We start from the raw sequence: 21,702 nt of genomic DNA, 5'->3' as shown, positions 1-21,702 counted from the left end.
TACTTTATTTCTATGGCGCTTCTCTAAACCAGAGTCACAATACCAGGCCAAATTGATAGACGCGACAAGATAATGACCTGAGAGAGAGACAGATAGCGTGTGCGTGTGTGTGTGTGTGTGTGTGTGTGTGTGTGTGTGTGTGATTTGTTGAATGAGCATCGGAGATGATTAGAGACAGGTGGTCAGACAGATTTGAGGATACCAGTTGATGGTGACTTATAGTTCAGATCCTGGCTATGATAAATGGTGTCATTTTAGTGAAAAAACATGCCTCTAAAACCCAGCAGCAAGATTTTGGGTTAATAGGGTAATTAAAATAAAGAAAATTACAACCATTTTAAGTTGTACATCCCTCCTTTAAACCAAAATAAAGAAACAAGTCCATCCACAGTGCTTAAATTAATAATTTGTCATGCCTCGCCCCACTATTCACCACCCTCTTCCCCCTCATAAATAAAAAAAAATAGTCCCCTAGCTTAATTACTTTGGGTAGATGTGATCTGCTTTAAGACAAGGTGTCTTAATGATTGCAGTTACACTAGAATACAAATATTAAGCAAAGGTACCAGTGTTATCACATGACCTGCTTTAACAACATTGTATTTGTAATATGATGGCTCATGCTTCCTAAGTCCAACCCCAATCACTGTTTAACACAGACAGTCATACAGTTGGCTGCAGTTCCAGATAACAGAGCAATACGCAACTGGAAAGTCCCTGTGGGGCTTTGTTCAACAGCCTTTTTGAATGTGCGTTATAATACACCATTGGGACAAGAGTTGCAGGGCTAAACTTATTAAGAAAAAAAGGAAACCCAACTGATAAAATGCTTAAAATGTTTATTTACAGTTAAAAAAAACAAGTCCCTGATTGGTCTGCAGCAGTTACAGCTCACCTCAGCCAGAAAAATCACTTGACAAGTGTCGAATCATGCAGATTAGTCCTTAAAAAGCAATGTTGTCCATGGCTCTGCACCCCTTTGAAGACTCAAACAGGACTGACCAGTTATTTCAATCAGTTCAACAAAATCTTTGCTGTATTGTGACTCTTATTGCACTGTCTCATTTAGATATAATACATAGCTATCAGAGCCTGGTTTAAGAAGGAGCTACATATCAGAGCAGAAGGCTAAGCATGTGGGCCTAATGATGTCCAGTCAGACGTCACACCCTGTGCAACCAAAGCTGATGGATCTTGCAGTCGTCCGACCAACAAGTCTCCTTCCTGTTCTGGGCTGGGACCCCATCCTAGCAGGAGATTTCAGCCCTGAAAGGAGGTTCTGCTTGGGTGACAACGCTGCCCGACGAGCCTCATGGAGCTCCCTATGGAGAAAATGAAAATAAGTGATGGCTATTAACTGGCATTGGCATGTGAGTATTAAAAAGCAATGATGAAGACAGGGGCCCCAAACCCAGAGCTGATGATGCAGATGTTGATTATCCTATTTCATCCCTCTTACTTTTCAAGCATGGCTGTCCTGAACTTCTCTACATTGAGCTCTCTGCGTAGTTGAGCGGCCACCTTCCCAGCCCGCTCCTCTCTCAAGACTGTGTGCTTGCAAAGCTCCCTGGCAGATGGCCGCTTCATCAGGTCTGGATCCAGCAACAACTGACACAAAGGAAAATGGCTATTGTCAACACGCCATGCTTGTGACAGGAGTGAGTTTGTGTGGTTTTGCCTCTACATAAAAAAAGTATTAATACAGGTAACAGCTCAAAAGCCAAATTTCATTAACTACATAATATATATTCCAGAAAAAAAATAACAAAAACATTAGCCCAGCACCTGAAGCAGGCCTCTGAAAGGAGCTGATAGCTCCTTTGGCAGTTTGGGGAGCTCCCCCTTTCTGAGGCTGTGCCACTCATCTCCATTTTGAGGCAGAGGTGGAGCGCCGGCTGCCAGCAGGACCGTAAGACCCAGAGCAAAGATGTCAGCTTTGGGCAGGTGGCTGTAATCCTGAAGAGCAGAGAGAAAGTTGAAATGAACATTTGAAACATATGAAGCTCTGAATGTTTGATTTTCTTCTTAAAACCCACAGTGAGGTGCAACCAACTCAGACCTCTAAGCCTACTTTTCCTTTAAAGGGCCAGTGTGTGGACTTAGTGGCATCTAGTGGTGATGTTGCAGAATTGAAACTTCTCCCTTGTGCCAAGTGTGTAGCAGCTCTGACTCTCTGTCTGAGCCTGATTGAGTCTACTTGGTTTAGACCAGACCTGGACTGTTGCTTTTCAATTTTAACCTGGGCTTCGATTGAGTCATATGGGTCAACTGGCAGTTCTCATGCATAAATGCCAGAGCTTATACTGGAATGAATCAAGAGGAAAGTGATAGAGTGACACAGAGTGAGATGGAGCGTGCGCGAGCGAGGGACAGAGAACCACAGAGAAAGAGAGAGCAGAGTTTGCTTGTGAGAGACCTGCGCAACATGCAGCAGAAAGCAGTAATTGCGATCTGCGTGCTGCATCACCGTGGACTGCTGAGACACACTGAGGATTGCAGCCTGCTCTGCTGAACCCTCGTGTGTGAAACGCAGAATCAAGAAAAGATCAGATGACAAAGACTTGTAATTTTGCTGTACCAAAAAGCTAAAAAGAGATAAAAATGGAGTGTGTTTCTGCTGTTGGGGTTAAATCTAAAACAATGCAGATATACTGTAAATTCAAATGTATTTCACCCCTTTTTGGTTTTCAAAAGAATGGTTTATGACATTATTTTTGAGGGTTACAAGTCTGACTGATTTCTTTTTATTCTTGGAAGGGTCGTCTAAATTGATAAGAACGTAGGACAGGCATATAAGCTTTTTCTTCTGTCTGAGACTTTTTAGTCAGTATTTAACATACAGACTGTTGATTTTGTTTATACAGTTTGTATTGTTTGTACTTATTGTATTATGTGTGAACAAAAAAACGGAACTAAAGCGGTACAAGGAAACATGTCAGCCCTTAGCTTTTAATAAATGTTTTAATTTAATTTTTGTTTTTTGACTGTACAAATTTGGATTTTCTTCAGGCTCTGGCCAAAAACTGCTGCTGTGGTTTATATGCGAGTCAAACTGGGAAAAAAACTGTGCAGGTTCATGTGGGGTTGGGCCTGATTTTTTGGGCGAGAGCAAAGCTCCAAACTATCAGCTCATCCTAAGGTAATTAAAGCACAATAGTTCTTATTTTCAGGTGATTTTAAACCTATGAAAATACCATTTCTGCCAAAAGATGCCCCTAAATCCTACACATTGGACCTTTAAGTGTTATGCAACAATTTTACCTCATGCAGGACCTCAATGGCCAGAAAACGGCTGTCTCCCTCCTCAACCTCAGGACTGTTGGTTGATGTAACATGACCCAGATCCCCTGCAGGAAACAAGAATCAGACTGGACAGCGAGCAAACATTTAAGGTAGAAATACATCCAACCTTAAATGTATAATACCAATTTTATAAATAACTCCTGCAGAAGTCTTTCTGTCATCCTCTTCCTCACTTTCCCCTTCTCCCTCTGCACTTGTGCTGGGACGCTGGCAAATGAATATATTACCTACAATGAGTTGAAACAAGACTTTCAGTTAAGATTGGACAATACAAGACATGCAAACTGAGAATTGCTCAATGGGACTTACTTGGTTTGATGTCCAGGTGTACGAGGCCTAAGCTGTGGATGTATTTTAGCCCCATAGACACTTGTAAGAGCAGATTTTTCAACTCTACCTCCGAAAACAAGTTGTTCTGCACCTCCTTCTTCACAATGATATCACTGAGACTTCCACCTGGCATCCACAAATTGGTAGTCTCAAAAGCAATTCATTCACTTTAGTTTACCTTAAGATATTTAAAATCTTTGGCCCTTTTAAAACACGCTTTTATTGTTAAGGTGGAACCTACCGCCACAGAATTCATTCTGAATAATCATGTGATCGTCCTCTGCCCATGCTGAATAATAGCGGACAACGTGTGGGTGGTGCCCAAGAACAGCATGTGCATACACTTCTTTTAGGGCCAGCTGCCTGAGAGGACATACAAAATGGTCATGGATAAATGTGAGGTGCAAAATAAAAAAGTGGACTGATCTGGCACATAGGATGACATGCTGCTGACTCACTCGTTGGCAGAGCCTGCCAGGGGTCGGCGAGAGCGTTTAATGGCGTACAAGCAACCATCCAGCCTCTTCACACACTTGTAAACGGCCCCAAACTCGCCCACGCCGATGCACTCCAGCTCCAGGAACTCACTCTCATAGCGTGACAGCATGAAGGCCTGGACAGCTCGTCTCTGCCAGATAAACAGACGGAGGGCCTTGTGGGTAAAACCAAAGACTAAAGAAGGAAACACACACGTCACACAACACAGTCTTGAGTTTGATAACAGCCAGGAGAGCCAGGGAAATCCTTTTTATGTTTCACCAAATATGGTAGCACTTCCACAGGGTAACTGTATTGTGACGCTTTTTTTTTGTTAGAGATTCCTTTGAGAAATCCCGGAAGTAGGACTGGCAGCATGTAATTTTGGACAAAACAAGAAGTGAGGAGGCAGACAAAGATGACAAAGCCTGATGATGAAATCATCTCAGAAGCATCGGAGAGGGGACGGTTACATCCACCAGAAAAGCACTGACAAAAATAGTCATACCTTTGGTGGGAGAAAGGCTTCATCATCCTCCTCAGATGACGCTAGGCTGTGTTTCAACCTGAAAGATGAAAAGCACCTTTAGACTTTTATATACTCGGAACAAAACTGCGCTCAAAGGGGATTAAAAAGCCAGGCCTACGTGTTAGGTGCCAAAAACAGAAAGATGGAGAACTATTTCAGTTTCACCTTCCATGCACTGTGTAATGAATCTAACAAAAAACAAAGACATTCGTTTGCCATTTAAAAATACGCCACAGTACAAGTGGACTTATTTCCCTTTAATGTGAGATGTTCTAAATTACACATTTAGGAAATTTTCCACAAATTATCATCAAACAAATCCCAATCCTCAAGTACAACTGCTGGGCACATACTGGTGTTTACAATTCACACCCTAACAGATGTCAAATACAGCGCAGAGCAGTAGTTACCTGCGTCCGTAATCATCATCATCATCACTCCTACAACAGTTCTTCAGCTGCTGCTCGCTGCTCCTGCGGACTGCCTCAGGGGTGAAAGGATTCACATTGACACAGGGTGCCTGGATGAGGTTAGCAGCAGCCGAGGCGAATCGCAGGGTCCTCTGAGGGCCACCTATCTTAGTGCTGGAGCAGGGCTGGGATGCCTTCGATAGTAGGCTCTACAGCGGGAAACAGTAAAATTCCATTTATTCCATTTAAAGTTAACATGGTTTGACATTTGAGGTCACAGTGTCACACTAAGGTCAATCAATCCAAATTATTTCCCACCTTGGGTGTGCTGGGAGAGTCACACAGCCTCAGTTTCCTCCAGGAAGCGTAAGGTATAGGGCTGGTGCACTGTAAAGGGGAACATAGGGTGTTGCTTCTGCTGCGGTGGCGTTGCACCCTGGGCGTCCTGCATGCAGAGCCAGGACTGCGGATCCTGGGGCTGCGGATCCTGAAGGTGCAGTCATCGGAGCTGTTGTCACTGCTGCTCCCCTCCTCCCCACAGCTAGAGAAGTCCAGCTGCTGGCTGATCTCGTCAAACAACGTTGCCATGCCTGGGGCCTGAAGTTTGGCAAAGGTTTAACCATTTGAAACCAGGAGCAACATCACTTTTTTGGGCTACTTTCAGATCTTTCACAAGTATTTTGAACATAAAGCAAATTGGCTTGATTTCTTTCAGCAACATGGGGGAAAAGGCAATGAGTAGGCTGGTAAGAAATGTTCAACAAATTGCAAGAAATTAGTAGATCTACATGATTATTATATAAACTAGGGGATATGTCTAGGAAAAAAGGAAAAACTTTGGAAAAACTATATTATAATGATCATAATTACACATTTAATTTTTTTTTGTAATTATAATTTTTAAGCACATTTTCCAGGTCATTGTTTCTTTTTTCAAACTTTCTTTTACTTTTTTTTTTTTAAAACTAATATCAGGTAATCTTTTTTGTACTTTTAACTAATTTCCTGCCAATTTCATTTCTTCTTCCGTTGCTCATTGCCTGCCTCCCATATTTTTGAAAGAAATCATGACAATTTGTTCAGGTTTCAAAGGGTTAAAATGCTCAATCCCACATTTGAGGAAAAAAAAAAATCTGGGATTTATGTTATGCATTGGATTATTATGCCTGCATTTAAAATCCTTTAGGGAGATAAGGGGAAACAAAATTCCTGCTGCAAATTATACACAATTTCCAAGCCACCACATCTATAAATATACACTAATAAACTCACTTCGGACTTCCACCAAATCGATACTACTTCCTAGTTCATACTTTAAACACGTTCTTCCGTACAGCAGAATTAAAATCAGCACTCTAGTTAAGCGATAATGTTATCTCCATGCTTATCTGAAACGTGAACAGGTGTTTCACATAGTGGTGATTAACGGACACTTCATTATGTAGTAGAAGACTGAGTAGTAATGTGTGTTTATACTCACGAACAAGTCACATCCCCCACCTACACCACCACCTCCACCACTAGCACGCCTGAATTTCGCGCCTTGGATGCAAATAACTTCCTGTTTATATAAACTATGTCACCCATGATGCCACCGGTTTAACACACCTAGCTCTCTGAATGGCTGAATTCCTCATGACCAATACACACCTGACTTAAAAATGGCAGTTAATTGCATAGACAACTTTATGCAACATTACCATAAATAAGTATTGAATTCTAACTATAAAAAGTATATGGATGAATATGTAGGCCTGCATGGGTAAAATAATTAAGATAAAACTTAACATGAAAACACCATAAATATAATAATTTAGGGAAATATTAAATAAATAAATATGAGCAGGAAAAAATAGATAGATAAAGCAAAGTGAATCCACAAATAAACAGATATAATTTTTAATTTTAATGTATTTATTTTCTGCACGTATTTATTTATTAATGTGCGTATTTATTGAATATTGACTGTAATGGCGTTCCATACATAAAGGTATAACCTATATAACAGACTAGAGTGACAATCATGCTATAGTTTCATCTCGACATGAATGTTATGAGTGCATTAATTATTCTAGGCCGAATAAACAGCCCATAATAACCAAAATCAGGTCACTGTATGAAATAGTAATATAGACACGTGGGCGGAAGTCAGCGACGTCATCAAAACAGTGAGACAGGCGGAGGAAAAGCAGCCCGTCAGTGGATGTGACACGCTTACAAATACACAGAAAACAACCCAGCAAGCAGCAGGAAATCATGATCCGGCTCCTGCAGCGTGTTTAGTGCGCTCGATTCAACTGTACACCGGACTTTTTTTTCCCCCCTTCCCGAGTCCTCGGAGACAGCAACAACACCATGGTAGAGCAGTCGGACCGAGCCCCGTTGCTGGACTGGGAGGAAATCCCACCGCCCGATCCGAACCAGGCGGCCCCGCCACCGCCTGCGCCGCCGCGGGAGGAGGACGTTCCGGCGGTGAAAACTTCGCAGCCAGTCGGGCGACGCTCACCGACGGGCATCGCGGCTGGTACTGGGTGGAGCACCAAAAGCACCGCCGTCACCACCACCACCACCACCATCACCTGCAGTCCGACGAGGAGCGTGACAGCTGTTGTTGCCAGCGGGAACGGAAGCCCGGGCCGTCCGCGAACAGAGCTGTCGGGGCACGGCTGGGATCGCCCGGAGCCTCTCGGTACAGATCGCAATGTTCCCTTCTCCGGCGGCCTCTCGGTGAGGGATCAGTGGGAGGAAAAAGACCAGATCGTGGCTGTGTTTGTGGTTACCTTTGATACACGATCAGGTGAGCAGTCAAATTTCAGCACACCATCTTAAGTTTAAAATTCTCAGTTGTGGACTTTGACTAAATTTCCTGAATTAAAGATCCTATGATGTCTTATCTACGGATGTGCTTTAGTGCATTATACTGAGTCATGGGGGTGAAGGGTGTGTGGTGCTATCAGCCCAGGTGTCCTGAAATATGGTGAGATTGACATAACTCAACCTTTATTGATGTTGGACGGAATTAAACTAATGGATATAAAGTGCAACTATAAATATATTCACCGATCCTTTTAAATAAAGTCTAAAACTGTACCCAGAGGCAAGTTTTTCCGGAGATCAATAATTGAGAACATGAACTGGAAAATGGCTTGGCTCTTACCTTGTAAGTACTGTATCTCAAATAAGGCTAAAGAAATACATCTCAAAATTTTAGATAAAATCTACCCTGCTAATTGCCTCATTGCTATGTTCACACACATTGACACTTCCTGCTCCTGTTGCAAACATAACAAATTATTACACATCTCCTTTTATTCTGGGAAATAGCCAAAAGATTTTGGACAGATCTAGAATCTCACTTCTTTGAAACTTTTAACTGCGTCTACTTCTTTAACCTCAGGGAAATCATCTGTAAGTATAATAATCCAGGCAATAGTGCTATTGAATATCTAATGATTTTGTTATTCTAATTGCTAAATCTTTTATACACAAACAAAAGTGCTGTATCTTTCCTCCAGGAACTAAAAACTCTCCTTAAGTTACTCAGCTTAATTAATAACAAAGAAAGTGTTCAGCTTTTGAAAAATGATGCTACTTCCTTTCCCAAATTCCCTGACTGTATGTAACTTTATATTTGTTGTTTGTGTTTCTGTACCCCCATTTTTTTTGGTTTATTTATTTCAGTTTATTCACCTATTTATTTTCTTATCTACTTATTTGTCTGTACCATTTTTACCATTTGTATTCCGCATTTATACTTTTGTATCTATACTTGAATCTTTCGTGTGTGTGTGTACATATATCTATATTTTTTTATATATATAATCCATGCTGTTCCTTTGTTCCTTTCACCTGATGCTTTGTAGCCTATATGATTAATTTATCAATTAAAAAAAAAAAATCTGCCCAGGTGGTGCTGTCAAACATTTCGACTATCAAGATCCCACTAAATATGTTCACCATCAGTCCACAAAGGTGAAATAACAACTATTTCTTACGAGGCACACTCCCAAAAGAAAGCAACTTCCTGTTCTTGCTGTCCAGTTTTTTCCAAGCCGTCTCACCTGCCGTAGGAGCAAGCGCAGGAAGCTGAAGCCCATAAAAAAACATCCTTTTAAAAGAGAAATCTATGCTAAGATGTCAGTGCTTCAGCTTTATGTATAGAGGAGTTCACTGCATGGATTCACAGCAGCTGAGTCAGTGCTGTCTTACTATCCTTGACCACATGACTGAAATACAGAAGTAAGGGAAATGTCCAGAGTGAAAGTGGAAAGAATGGGAAGTAACTTGTTTTATTTTGTGTGTTTTTGAATGACAGGGAATATGGTAGAGTGGTGCCTGCCTCACGACATCAACTTAGATGGAGTTGAGTTCAAGTCAATGGCCAGCGGCTCCCATCGGATCACCAATGACTTTATGTACGTACTTACCCTCAACATTCATTAAGCATGAAATCCAGTATTTTTTACACGTTTGTTCAATCCCTGTCAGAAATGTGTCACTTGGTGTTTACTCATACTCTCTGTTTTGCCTTTGGTTAGATATTTCCGTAAAGGCTGTTACTTTGGGCTGGCCTGTTTTGCCAACATGCCTGTGGAGAGTGAGCTGGAGCGAGGAGCGAGGATGAAGTCTGTTGGAATTCTGTCTCCCTCCTACACTCTGCTTTACCGCTACATGCACTTCCTGGAGAACCAAGTCAGGTAAAACCATGGAAGAGTTACTGAATGGGCCTACCAGCCCTCACTAGCAAAATCTCACTCAAATGATCAAATTAACACATACTGACAAGAAAGAGATTCAAAATTACCACAAAGAGAGGCGATGGAGCTGCAAAAGACAGCTACAAGAAGGGGCAAAACAACCACAAGGTGATACTAAGTGACCAAAACAAGACACAAAATTACATTAAAGAATCACAAAATGACAAAAAAAAAAGGCACAAAATTACATAGAAAAGACACTAATGACCAAAAAAGACACAAAATTACCCCATAATACAACAAAGAGATACAATACATTAAAAGATCCATTACAACTAGATTCCAAATGACACAAAATGTAACTAAACAACTAGAAAGTGTGTGGTTTTTGCGCTTATACAGGTGAGATGCAGACGACTTTTGACAACTGTGCCCAGGGGCCCTTAGTCTGATAATCTGCCCCCGGGTTAAGATGTGCTGTGTGTTGTGCGTTAGTCTTTATTGTCTATTTTTTTATTTTTTCTTATTATTTTTTATTTTGTCCCCATTGCACCACCCTATTTGTATTTTGTTTACCTTATTTATTTCGATATCTGTGCCCAGGGGCCCTTAGTCTGATAATCTGCCCCTGGGTAAGATGTGCTGTGTGTCGTGTGTTAGTCGTTTTCTCTCTGTTTTTTTTTCTTTTTTCTTATTTTCTCCCCGTTGCACCACCCTATTTGTATTCTGTTTACCTTATTTATCCCCCCTGACTCTCTTTACAGGTTTCTCTTTATGTGCCTACCTCCTTGCTTCTTTGTTAGAAATGTTCTCATCTATTAAACATGAACCCGGAGTCCTGGTTACAGCTATCGTCACTGGAGCCCATTTACATGCAGTTTTTGTATGAAGTCTAAGCACGGAAGTGGAAGATGCCTTGACAGCCTCTCCTCTCCTCAGTAACTCTGCTCTTCTGCCTCACTCCTCTCACGAAAGCTTATCTCCTCATTGACTATGTATAAATATGTGACACAGCCACAGTTACGGCTTACAAATATGGCCAAATACAGATGGCTCAGGTTTCGGCCGAATATAAATTGGTGTGTATTAATCTGAACCGAGTGTGGTGATCTAGCCTACAGTTATGTGGGGTTACTGTGGCTTTTTATTACAGTCACTCTACAGTAGCCAACAGACGCCTCCGATGCTGCAAAGCATGGTAATATGTAAAGCATGAGTGGCTGAAGTGGTTAAACCAAATTGACAAATAGCATTTATGTAATGCAATTGGCCTCAAATGATCCCACAATGCAGTTTCAGAGCTAGTGATGGTTACTAACAGAGCGCAATCTATAATTTTGCATTATTGATGACCCAAATAGTGTCTTATACTGAATACACATTCATTATTCATTATTGCTTCTTAATAATAACAAATAGTGATAGAGTGAAAACTTTCAGATGCAAGTTCGAGCCACATTGCCAGATCATGAGTATGCATGTGATTTTTTTTTTTTTTACATACACGCAAACTTAACCCTTTGAAGCCTGTGCAAATTGACTTCAGTTCTTTGAAAAGCACAGAAAGGCAATGATAAACCTAGAAAGAAATGGCGAAAAAGAAATTGCAAGAAATTAGTAAAAAGTCACAAAAAATAGCTTAAAATAATCAACAAAAAAAGAAAAGTAAAATACAAAAACAAACAAGAAAATGACCTTAAGAAAGTGCTAAAACAGAGAGAAAAGAAAAAATGTAATTCTCTGCATTTTTCCATAGTTTTTTGTTAATATCTAATAATCACCCCAGCTAAGTGTTAGGCATTTTGTTTTGTCTTTTACTTTTTTCTCTTGAAATTTCTGAGACTTGTTTCTGATTTTTTTTCCCATGTATTCAAAAGAAATCAAACCAGTTTTCAGTGCTTGTGAAAGGCCGCTGAACACAGCACAACAAAAGTGATCTTGATCCATGTGTTAAAGGGTTAATCTGCTTAATTATACCATCTGAGAAAGCTTGGATTACTCATATCTGATGTATTTTTTCTTTCTCCCTTCTCCTCCCCCCTCTTCCTCTTGCCTTGTAGGCACCAGTTGCAGTGTCCGGGGCAGTATTCTCCACTGGAGGCCTTCTATGAGGATAAAAAAGCAGTCCTTCCCCCGACAGGAAATGGTTTGGTCACTGCCTGCCCGACCTGGAGTGTTACCACCATCAACCGCTGCATGCACCCGGAAATGAAGGTGTGAAAGCAGCAGCGCAAGCTTATATTTTTGGCAGGCTTTCTCAAATAACAACGACAATGAAAACATATTTGTCCCTTTTTTTTTCTCCCTGCAGATCACCCACCCAGCTGGCTGCATGTCCCAGTTCATCCAGTTTTTCGGGGAGCACATAATGGTGCTGTGGAAGTTTGCACTGCTTAGGAAACGGATCCTCATCTTCTCCCCTCCACCTGTAGGCGTGGTCTGCTACAGGGGTGAGATGCTCAACACACGTTTACATACACTTGCACCGTTTGTTTCAACACAAACGGGTCAGGATGTAATAAACGTACTAATGTTGCAACCCAAGTGTTGTCATTTGAAAGTTTCATTTCCTTGTCTTGCGCTCCCTCAGTGTATTGCTGTTGCTGCCTGGCCAATGTCTCTTTACCTGGAATTGGTGTCTCCGTGCCTGAATTACGGCCTTTCTTCTACATCAACGTTGCTGACATCACTGCCTTGGAAACAGAGCTGTCATACGTGGCTTGTGAGTGAGGCTTTTACAGTATGTAAATAGTTAACTGACCACTATCTGTACTCTGTGGAAATGATCCTTTATATATGAGCCTGTTGTTGTAATTTTTAAGGCACCACAGAGAAGATTTTTGAGGAGAAGAAGGAGCTGTATGACGTCTACGTCGATAATCAGAATGTGAAAACACACAGAAGTCATTTGCAGCCACTGCTCCGACTCAATGCAGCGGATAAGGAGAAGTACAGGAAACTGAGTGAACAGAGGTATAGTACACACAAAATATATCCGCTGTCCAAAACAGATACATGCATCAGTATTTTTGAAAATAAATTTATTCAGTTATCAATTAATAGTCAATACCCAAAATTTGGGTCTAATCTTCAGAGCAGACTGGGCTTTTTTCGCAGTGGGGCTTAAAAGTCAGTCACTAAAACAAAGCATTTCAGACAGAAGGTGAATTGAGGTATTTCAGCGTACAGTATGGGGAAAATAAAGTGTTTGTTGGACATTAAAGCATGTTAACATGTTCTAATAGAAACCCAAAATACAAGTGAGCATTATAGGCACCCTATAAGAGCCTACGTTTTAGATTTCTTAATGATAGATGATGATTTTATTTTCCAGGCAAATGTTGCTGTACTCTCAGGAGGTGGATGGAGACTGCACGTCAAACGAAGAGGATCTTTTTATTCTGTGAGTTCTTGACAAGTGTATTCACAGCTGCTTGTTCATTTGGAGGCCTTATGTTTAAGAGGAGGAGTACTATTATATTGTTTTTCTCATTTTAATGTGATGACAATAGCGAGACTCACTTGCCTTTAATCCTGTCCTAGGTTCTTCATGGAGCTCAATAACCGCATCTTCCAGACCCTGTCAGATGTAGCGGGGAGCAGCGATCCCACCCTCACTGCTGAGCATGTGAGGGCCATGGGGCTGGATCCCCAGTGCGATCGCTCCTTCCTGGTTGACCTGCTGGAGGTGTACGGTATTGACCTCACGCTGGTCATAGACAACCTGTGCTGTCCCTGAGCCTCCCTCAGCCTCGGAAACTCTGAACGCCACTGGATATTTGTGCCTTCAAGGCCCACACACACCAAGACACTGAGACACTGCCTCTGTCCTGGGACTTCCATCTGTCGCCTGCTGTCCCCTCCTGGGTGTCTGTTTATCCTCTGTGTGTCTCATTTGACCTGTGGAGACTGTTTTTTAAACAGTGTGGATGATGTGAACACTTGGTGCACTGCTCCACAGTGGCTGACAAACACCAGCCAAGAAGACAGTACCGCATAGCAGCTGCGTGATCTTATAGCCTTTCACATCTTATCTCACTCAGTGCTGTTTTTTTGTCAGAAACATTTGCTTGTGTGCTTGTTTGACTTCGGCTGAAGAGGCCAGGGGTTGAAACACTGGATAAAAAGTATGGATGTCTTGATCAGATCTGGTCATCACAGCGGGATGATTGGTCATTCTCCACTGCACCCATCACAATGAAGATAACCTTTGCAGGCTTTAGTGTTCACTTGTCTGAGAAAAAAAATCACATTACGTAGCGGCCGTTTTACTGCTGGAAATGGAGTTGTGTGCTTCAAATAGATTTTTATAGAAGATTCAAACCGTCATAAAGTGCAACAAAATCATCCTGCTGTATTACACTGATGATCGTGTCATAAATCGAAAGCTTTTTGACTACTTTATTTGCCTTTCAAAAAGGAAGCAATAGGAATCAGTTGAAATCAGACTTCTTCATGCGGTTTTCAAATTTTTACTATTTCTTCCGCAACTGAAAGACGGTAAAAGTGAAACGTGTATTGAAAACAAACAAGTGTGATATCCTCTTTTTTTAATATGGGGAATATTATTATGACTCAGAATGAGAAGGGAAAGCTGTTTGTTCACCTTAATGCACCTTGAAAACGAGGTCGATCTGATAATGTGTCCCTGTGTTTGATCACAAAGTTCAAGTGATGGAGCCGTTTTTGTTGCTGTTAACTGAGGTTCTTGAATTTAAATGAATGTGACTTTCTAACACTAACTTCTTACGAATGCTGCACCATGTCCACCACCGGACTATTTCCTGATGCACAGTGATCATGCCTAACTGTACCTTTTTTAATGCTATGTTTATTACTTACAGTCTGAGCCAGTGTGTGGTTATGGAATGGAGGGGCTTTGTGCGTGTGTGTGTGTGTTGCACTGTATACACGCTCCAACCAGAGGCTGGTTCATCAATGGAAGCCGATATATGCGCAGCGATTGTGTTGAGTGAGGAGTCCTTGATGGAGCCGTTTGTAGTTTTCTTGTTGATCAGCTTCAAGGAGATCCTCTTTGCTTGTCTGTGTCCCTGACAAAGATCTCTTTGTGTTTTTGTAAATCTGGTTTTGGTCACAGTGAGGGCTGGGCAGCTGAGGGTTTCTCTCAGTCTTTTCATCACAATCCTATTGAGTGGATCCAGCTCCAGAGATGAGCCAACTGTGTCTTTTGAATTATCTTGGCACACTGGTTTATTTAATCCATCACGTTGCCAATTGGAGTGATAATTTGTTCCATGTTGGAACACATGAGGCTGATGTTTGCCTCGTAGAAATTTAGAATAGTTTTTTCTCAGCCTTCTCATGGCGCCCCGACGCAAGCTAAAATGTCATTTTTTAAAAACATGTCATGTGTCTACAAATAGTCATTTTTACTTTGTTATTCCAAAAATAACAACCTGGTCTGATCCCCAGATTGAGAACTGCTGATTGTCTGTTTTGACTTGACCCCCTAAAATGTTTTCTGGGTGGGTTAAAAAATAGAAAAGTGCACCAATATTGAAAGAAAAGGTTGTTTATATGGGGCCTTAAGGAGATGTGATTTTCTCAAACTTACTCCAGTAAAGTGACTGACTCAGTACTGTATGTACGTCAACAGTATTTGCTGAAAGATTAAGTACATTGTGCTGAGCACTACTGAATGGCCTTTACGTGCTCCAGTGAAATCTGTTGACACTGACTGGTCTATTTACTCGTCAGCAAATGTTTATACTCATTGCCTCTGACGGTGTTTGCTTTACACGTGTATGTTAAATGTAAAAGGAAATGTACACAAAACACACCACTGTATAAAATGCCTTCTTTGTGGAGTCGTTCACAGACCAGCATTAGCTCAACAAGTCATTTGTGCAGCGTGTCACTACTGAATGTCAAAGACAGCATAAGTATTGCACATGTGCAGCAACACATCCAAGTAGTGTAACTGTTTTCTTCTTGATTGTAATGTAAATCAAGAGCCTTCACAGAATAACACATAAGCTTTCACCTTTACTAATGTGAAACACTGTAAGAGATGTCAGTAATGTACACATGGTATCAACAGCATGAGCAATCGTTCATTCATTTCACTGTACTGCCACTGTAAAACAATAAAACCTTGATACAGTTTAGGTGTTCTCTAATTCTCTGCTTTTAACCTTGCATCACTATTTTCACATTTTTCCTTCATAATCGTACTACTCTGCTTACACTTCTCTCTTCACTCGCTGAGCAGGATCACTGTTCTCATTGCTTTACAAGACACAACTAATTAAATGCAAAAAAATAAGTGTTGTTTTCTAATATATTTTAGTATGTGATCTTTATTACTAGTGCTTTAACATGTAAGCAGCGTTTTACTACTGTAGCTGGCTGAGGTGCCGATTTTAATTATTTTATACACTGGTAGTTTAAAAGGGTCTTCCACTGATTTTAGTTATTTCAGTTTCTAATATTTAAGTTCTCTTTACTTGAAATGAAGAAAACTACTCCAGCCTGTGAAAACATTTGCATGTTGTTGTGTGGAAATTGGAAATTCCCTGTTTTCAAGCATATCATTAATTGCCCTCTACTAATTTCACTTATTTAACATCTGTCATTCTCCTACTGGATATTTCTGCCACAATTAAAATAGCCATAATAAAACTGAGAGCTCACTTTGTTTTCCTGAACAACCCAAATGAAAAGAGGCCTGCAGCAGGATGCAGCCACTTGCTTAATCCTGCGGATTTGCTGTCTACACCATCTGTCAGATCAGATACAGCCCTATCAAGGAGTCTGCCTTACTCCTGGTCCAAGATCTGGAGCATTACAACACATTCAGCATGCCGCAGCATCCTTTTATTCTTCCATATTCCTTCATCTATACCCAACCTAACCACACTCCTCTCAGCTCCCCTTACTAAGCAGGTCACAGCCAGTTCAAAGCACTGGGTTAAAAAGCTTCACACTGACATGGCAGCACCAGAACATTTCATTTTCCAGTCCAACACTTCAGACTGCTCTTTGTATTTGGCTACTTTTAATTTACCCCTTTCTTCTCTGTGACAACCTTTCCATCACGTTTACTTTGCCCCCTAAAACACCTGTACCCCTTATCTAAACCAGGCATCAACTAAATGCTTACATAACAAATGTCAAACTGATGAAAAGAAAAAAAAGAAACACTCTGTGCTAAATTGGACATTATTTTTATTGACCAAGTTCAAATGTGATAGTAAACTATTCAGTAAACATAAAGTCCATTTGTAAGACAGCCTGTACATGGGCTACTGGCTTAAAGAAACAAAGCCTTGGTCCTTTCATATATAACAGCATGTAATGTAATCTTCCTCATAATTGTTCAACTGAATATTCTTTTAATGTTTACATGTAGTTAAACGGTCCGTACTTGGTCAGCATTTAAAACTGCTGACACAGCAGACTTCCTTTTAAAATGACCTCAGAGTTTCATGGCATCTGGTCTCTGCTTTTGTCTTTCTCTTGTAATCAGTTTTCTGGTTCAGTGTTTTTTTTTTCCATCACTGCATCTGTGAGAGGAGCTGCTCTCTGCGCTCTGCACTGATGAAGAAGCGTAGTTTCCGTGGCAACAGCCTTACCTCCACAGGCATGGCTTCATACTCCTCGTTGTCGATGTTGTAGAAGCCAGCGGCACCCTGCGGGGTCAGGACGTAAAGTTAAATTTTGTGACAAAAAAAACATACTGAGCTTTAGAAAGTAAAGTCACCAATGTCAGAACAATCCTAAATAGTTATGAACTGCTTTGATGTTAAAAAACGAAATAGCATAAACACCACTTAAAAGGTTTCTGACCTCTGGCAGCTGCAGTCGGCAAGCGCTGGCTTCCAGTTTTGTGGAGTTTTTAGTGAATATAGTTGGATCCTCTTCTTTTTTATTTCTATAATGATGAAAATTTACATTATTTTACTTATATATGCTGAATAACTTTTACATACTGTATCTTGCCTCAATTGTGTTTCTGATAGCAGCAGAATGATAAAAAACTGAATCTACTGACCCAACAGTGATGTACTCGCCCACTGTGAAGTTGTCTGGCTCTGCACAGATCATCAGGGAGTCATTTATGCGCTGCAAGTTTAAATAAATATCGACAAATTATTAAAAAGGCGGGGTTCAATGTGATCATGTCAGCGTTCAAATGTTCATAATTTTATAATAATATAAAGAAAGTTTTAAAAATACAATTATTTTTGGACTGACCGTATTCACTGGGTTCTGATTGTGCGTTTGAATGAACAGCTCAAATGTTGACAGCTTCTCCTCCTTCCACTGCTCTGGCTCTTCCGCTTTTGAAGGCTCTGGTGAAACACATACGCAAATCAAAAATGCAACTCACAGTCCTTTACTCTACATGTTGCCATGCTGGGATCAACACAGTGACACACACTACCTTCGACAGGAGGGTACCAGTGGTTTTTCAGCCTGCGGATGATCCGGTACAGCAGGTTGGGTCTGGGGGGCTTCTGAGGGGGCAGGTCAGGGGGCCGGAGGTTCGGAGCCAGGTAAGATATTGAGACATCACGTACTAGGGGCCACTCCTGAGAGATTTTAGAGTAGTGTGAGATTAAAATACATCAGCAGCCACCGGTTTCTAACAGTCATGAGTGACAAGAAAGCGGGAAACATTAAATACAGCAATATCCTCATGAACATCTTTTGTATGTTATAGAGTACTGGTTTGATGAATTTTTTTTTCATACCAGGGAAGAATATTTATTATATTGGCGGTAGCTGACATGGCTCTCTGATATCAGATATTTTATAAAAAGCCAACAACCGTTCGATATTCTTTTCTAACCCAATTTTTGCCTTACCCGTAGAGTGCTAAACCAATGTGCTGCATGTGTCTTCAGTGGTCCAAGGTACCAGTATCTATGGTGAAATATGGATAATTACTCATTTGTATGGGGAACTGTGTTATGGTTTACACAGGATTATAATCTTAGTGACCAACTGTGCAATCTTACTTGCTGATTGTTGCAGCCACATCTCTAAAAGCACCCCAGCGTAGTCCCATCAGAGCGAAGACTGGCTGCTCTTTCTCCCCCTAGGTGTGCACACACACACAAACACACACACACACACAAAAAAATAAATTTAAATTGCAATCCAAATGCTGACACACACTGTATCTCACTGCATTGCAAAAACAAAATAATAATCTTTCATGACATTTTACTTAATTATCCTTGTTGATGGAGAAAGCGATAATGAAAAATGACAAACATTCAGAACTTTGAGGCCTGTTGGAGTAAACAGAACCAGTTTCTCACTTTGATTTGCAGCACATCCAGAGGTACAGTTTCTCCCTTCAGAATGGACACTGTTGCTGATGTAATGTCTCTGGAAAATGTACAAGGTGGACATCGGGTTTAAGTTTGATTTGATTGATGTCTTTATTTTGAACATGCTAAAAACAACAAAAACAGTAGTTAAAAATTACGAATAAAAAAAGAAAAAAAAAAGACATATTAAATCCCAACTGCAAATTGCCTCAATTTACATGTGTGAAAAGGAGTAGGAAGAATTATTAACTTACTTAATCCTATCTCTTTATTCAATTATTATAAATAACTCCATTATAGAAATCTTAAGCTTATCATATATGTACAAGCATACACATATCCACACCTATATATAAATATTTCCAATTCTGATCAGTTACTTATAAGCAAACTCATACACATATACGTACACTTACTCAGTGAGACACATCCAGTGCACAGTTTATTGTTGGACTGTGTGATAATAAAATCTGGATCTTTAAGTGTGATATTGAAGACATACTTACTTGACCTTGTTGTCACTGAGGAGGTGAAGACTTGGACTCAAGGAGTTGCCAGAGCCCAGTGGAATGAATCCGATCGGTGTGTTACAGAGTGTATCCTATAGATATAAAACACCCATCAGGGACATCATTAAAAGAAAGGTTTCCTCATAATGACAGATCAACACAACTGCTGTGTGACACCTACTTGGTCTGGCCTTCGTAGTAAACCTGTGATGACTTCCTGCAAGGTGCCGTCCCCTCCGGCCACAATCAGTATGTCTGTCTGCTCCATGAGCTCCATCAGCTTTTTTGCCTGACCTTCATAATCTGTCTGTAGAGAAATAGGTGATATATAATTACAGTGTCACACAGTGGGATCTTTAGTAGAGCCAACAATAGCACTGCTTGATTGTAAAGAGGAAAAAAGCTAAGCATACCTTTACTATGGTAATCTCCACACCAGCCAGGTGTAAAATAGGAGCAGCATTCTTTTCAAACAGGTTGTTGGCTTTCCTGAAGGTATTTGTGACAGGAAGTTGGACATATATGAGGAAAAAAACTTCTTTGACTCTGCTTGACTCACCTGTGGGTCCATCATTACACACACATGAAGCTGTTCAAACCAACAGACATTTCCAGTTTAAATTCTACGTAATGGGACATCGATAATGATTTACAGAACATGTGGAATATTTGGAGTTTAATCAGAGTATGGAGGCTGTGGTTAATGTCATGTAATGTAATGTTACTTTCATGATTAACACACTGTATGTTCCAATGGATTCCCACACTGGCCAATTGTCATGATGAAGTAGCAAAATATTAACCCTCTGAAATCTGAGAAAATCATTGTGATTTCCTTCAAAAACACGGGAAGAGGGCAAAGAGCAGCAAAGGAAGGAAATGACAAGAAGAATTGAGCCAAAAATAAGTCAGAAATGAGTAAAAAGTACAAGAAAATTAACAAAAAGATTAGAAAAACATACAAGAAAAATAAAGTAAAAATCAAACAAAAAACAACAACAACAAGTTGACATGTTGATGAGTAATAATTCTGTAAATAATAATTTTAAATATTTAATTACAGTAATTATAAATTTAGTTTTTTGGACATTTTTCCATAGTTTAAAAAAAAATCTAAATCAAATCATCTATTACTTGCAAATTGTGGAACATTTCTTACCAAGTTACTCTTTGCCTGTTTTTCCCATGTTTTTAAAAGGAACCTCATCAATTTGCCCAGGGGTTCAAAGGCTTAAATACTTGTGAAAGGCGTCTGAAAGCAGTACAAGAAAAGTGATGTCGCTCCAGGTTTCACAATGCCTCTTACCCACTGCAAGCTGCAGGATTCAAGATCACTGTTGCTTTCCTCAGCCGCTCCTGTGGTGCTATCTGTTGACGCCCAAATTCCTAAAAGAGATTATGATGATCATCATCAAAAGTCCATCAAAAGTTTTGGTTTAACTGAGCAAAAATAAGAGATGTCTTACCCTGGCCACTAGACAAGCCTCTCTCCGCAGGACGTTATCACTGTTTAGATACAAGACACATAATGTAAGACACACGAAAAAGCCTGTACTCTGTCAAAATGCTATAACTCAAAATACCCACCAGTGTTTCCCATACAGCCAGTGGCCTCCGTAAGACAGGACACACACAGCAAATGTGGACTTCTTCCAGTGATTCCGCAGAGTCCGAAACACTTTCACAACCCGAGCCATGGTACTGATGAAAATATCCTCAAACCCTCTGTTTTGATGTTTTGCTACATTGACACAGACGTTTAAAATTTACGAATGACACATTTCTATCCCAGCGGTCACAGACACACAGCTGTCAGAGCATGGACATGTTGGTGTAACGTCAAAACAGTACGGAAAAATACAAGGCGGAACCAATGTTGGTACCCCTTGTGGTTCATTAACGCGTTTCATTGCAACACAAATATTGCTTTGTCGAAGTTTCTTTGAAAATAATATTTGAAAGAGAACGACATTTTAAAAAATAATCACAAAATTCACTATCTAATTAAATGCTTCTTTAATTAAGCTGCATTAGTTAACTACAAGTCCCATCTAGATAGATGGCACCACCGCCTAAGGACCCCGCCTGAAGAGATTATGCAGAATGACGGCAAAGTTTGAAACATTTTACCGACCGCATAGTTCA

The 21,702-nt window shown here is 40.4% G+C and overlaps 3 protein-coding genes across 4 annotated transcripts; 1 reads left to right on the top strand and 2 right to left on the bottom strand.

Annotated features, from left to right (window-relative positions):
- Positions 1–822: 822 nt before the first annotated feature.
- Positions 823–6,685, bottom strand: wee2 (WEE2 oocyte meiosis inhibiting kinase). Of its 2 annotated transcripts, none has more exons than XM_042496315.2 (12): positions 6,530–6,685; positions 5,368–5,646; positions 5,050–5,258; positions 4,619–4,676; positions 4,092–4,261; positions 3,875–3,996; positions 3,613–3,759; positions 3,426–3,530; positions 3,262–3,347; positions 1,786–1,956; positions 1,460–1,608; positions 823–1,322 (listed from the first exon to the last, which is right to left on the bottom strand). In XM_042496315.2, the coding sequence occupies exons 2-12, from the start codon at positions 5,635–5,637 to the stop codon at positions 1,157–1,159; spliced, it is 1,653 nt and encodes a 550-aa protein (XP_042352249.2). In that variant the 5' UTR covers positions 5,638–5,646; positions 6,530–6,685; the 3' UTR covers positions 823–1,156. The 2 variants fall into 2 exon arrangements, with proteins under 2 accessions (XP_042352249.2, XP_042352248.2); XM_042496314.2 differs by lacking the exon at positions 6,530–6,685 and adding an exon at positions 6,322–6,478.
- Positions 6,686–7,209: 524 nt separating this feature from the next.
- On the top strand, positions 7,210–15,872 carry dennd11 (DENN domain containing 11). Its single transcript, XM_042495946.2, has 9 exons — positions 7,210–7,846; positions 9,365–9,464; positions 9,588–9,746; positions 11,807–11,960; positions 12,058–12,196; positions 12,337–12,468; positions 12,569–12,719; positions 13,081–13,149; positions 13,290–15,872. Exons 1-9 carry the CDS (start codon positions 7,405–7,407, stop codon positions 13,483–13,485), a joined length of 1,542 nt encoding a protein of 513 aa, XP_042351880.1. The 5' UTR covers positions 7,210–7,404; the 3' UTR covers positions 13,486–15,872.
- Positions 15,873–16,917: 1,045 nt separating this feature from the next.
- Positions 16,918–21,413, bottom strand: agk (acylglycerol kinase). Its single transcript, XM_042495948.2, has 14 exons — positions 21,145–21,413; positions 21,024–21,063; positions 20,864–20,943; positions 19,971–20,046; positions 19,739–19,864; positions 19,555–19,649; positions 19,037–19,106; positions 18,731–18,810; positions 18,578–18,635; positions 18,154–18,301; positions 17,964–18,061; positions 17,761–17,831; positions 17,556–17,640; positions 16,918–17,398 (listed from the first exon to the last, which is right to left on the bottom strand). The coding sequence occupies exons 1-14, from the start codon at positions 21,252–21,254 to the stop codon at positions 17,264–17,266; spliced, it is 1,272 nt and encodes a 423-aa protein (XP_042351882.2). The 5' UTR covers positions 21,255–21,413; the 3' UTR covers positions 16,918–17,263.
- Between the last annotated feature and the right edge of the window lie 289 nt (positions 21,414–21,702).

This window comes from Plectropomus leopardus, chromosome 7 (assembly GCF_026936395.1).
Source record: "Plectropomus leopardus strain MGB_pleo_1.0 chromosome 7, ASM2693639v1, whole genome shotgun sequence".
In the NCBI taxonomy this organism is placed as follows: Eukaryota; Metazoa; Chordata; class Actinopteri; order Perciformes; family Serranidae; genus Plectropomus; species Plectropomus leopardus.
Note: the sequence above shows the minus strand (reverse complement) of the source record. Positions and strands in the feature narration are given on the sequence as shown.

Bases quoted from the DNA above. Each gene is read 5' to 3' on its own strand.
- agk (XM_042495948.2), bottom strand. From the start codon at position 21,254: ATGGCTCGGGTTGTGAAAGTGTTTCGGACTCTGCGGAATCACTGGAAG. The intron at 20,047-20,863 runs GTAAGAGGCATT...AAATACCTTCAG, and splicing joins AATCCTGCAGCTTGCAGTGG to GAAAGCCAACAACCTGTTTG. The intron at 19,107-19,554 runs GTAAGTATGTCT...TACATTTTCCAG, and splicing joins CTCAGTGACAACAAGGTCAA to AGACATTACATCAGCAACAG.
- wee2 (XM_042496315.2), bottom strand. From the start codon at position 5,637: ATGGCAACGTTGTTTGACGAGATCAGCCAGCAGCTGGACTTCTCTAGC. The intron at 4,262-4,618 runs GTATGACTATTT...TTTATCTGGCAG, and splicing joins AAGCCTTTCTCCCACCAAAG to AGACGAGCTGTCCAGGCCTT. The intron at 3,760-3,874 runs GTAGGTTCCACC...TGTGGATGCCAG, and splicing joins TCAGAATGAATTCTGTGGCG to GTGGAAGTCTCAGTGATATC.
- dennd11 (XM_042495946.2), top strand. From the start codon at position 7,405: ATGGTAGAGCAGTCGGACCGAGCCCCGTTGCTGGACTGGGAGGAAATC. The intron at 11,961-12,057 runs GTGTGAAAGCAG...TTCTCCCTGCAG, and splicing joins GCATGCACCCGGAAATGAAG to ATCACCCACCCAGCTGGCTG. The intron at 13,150-13,289 runs GTGAGTTCTTGA...ATCCTGTCCTAG, and splicing joins GAAGAGGATCTTTTTATTCT to GTTCTTCATGGAGCTCAATA.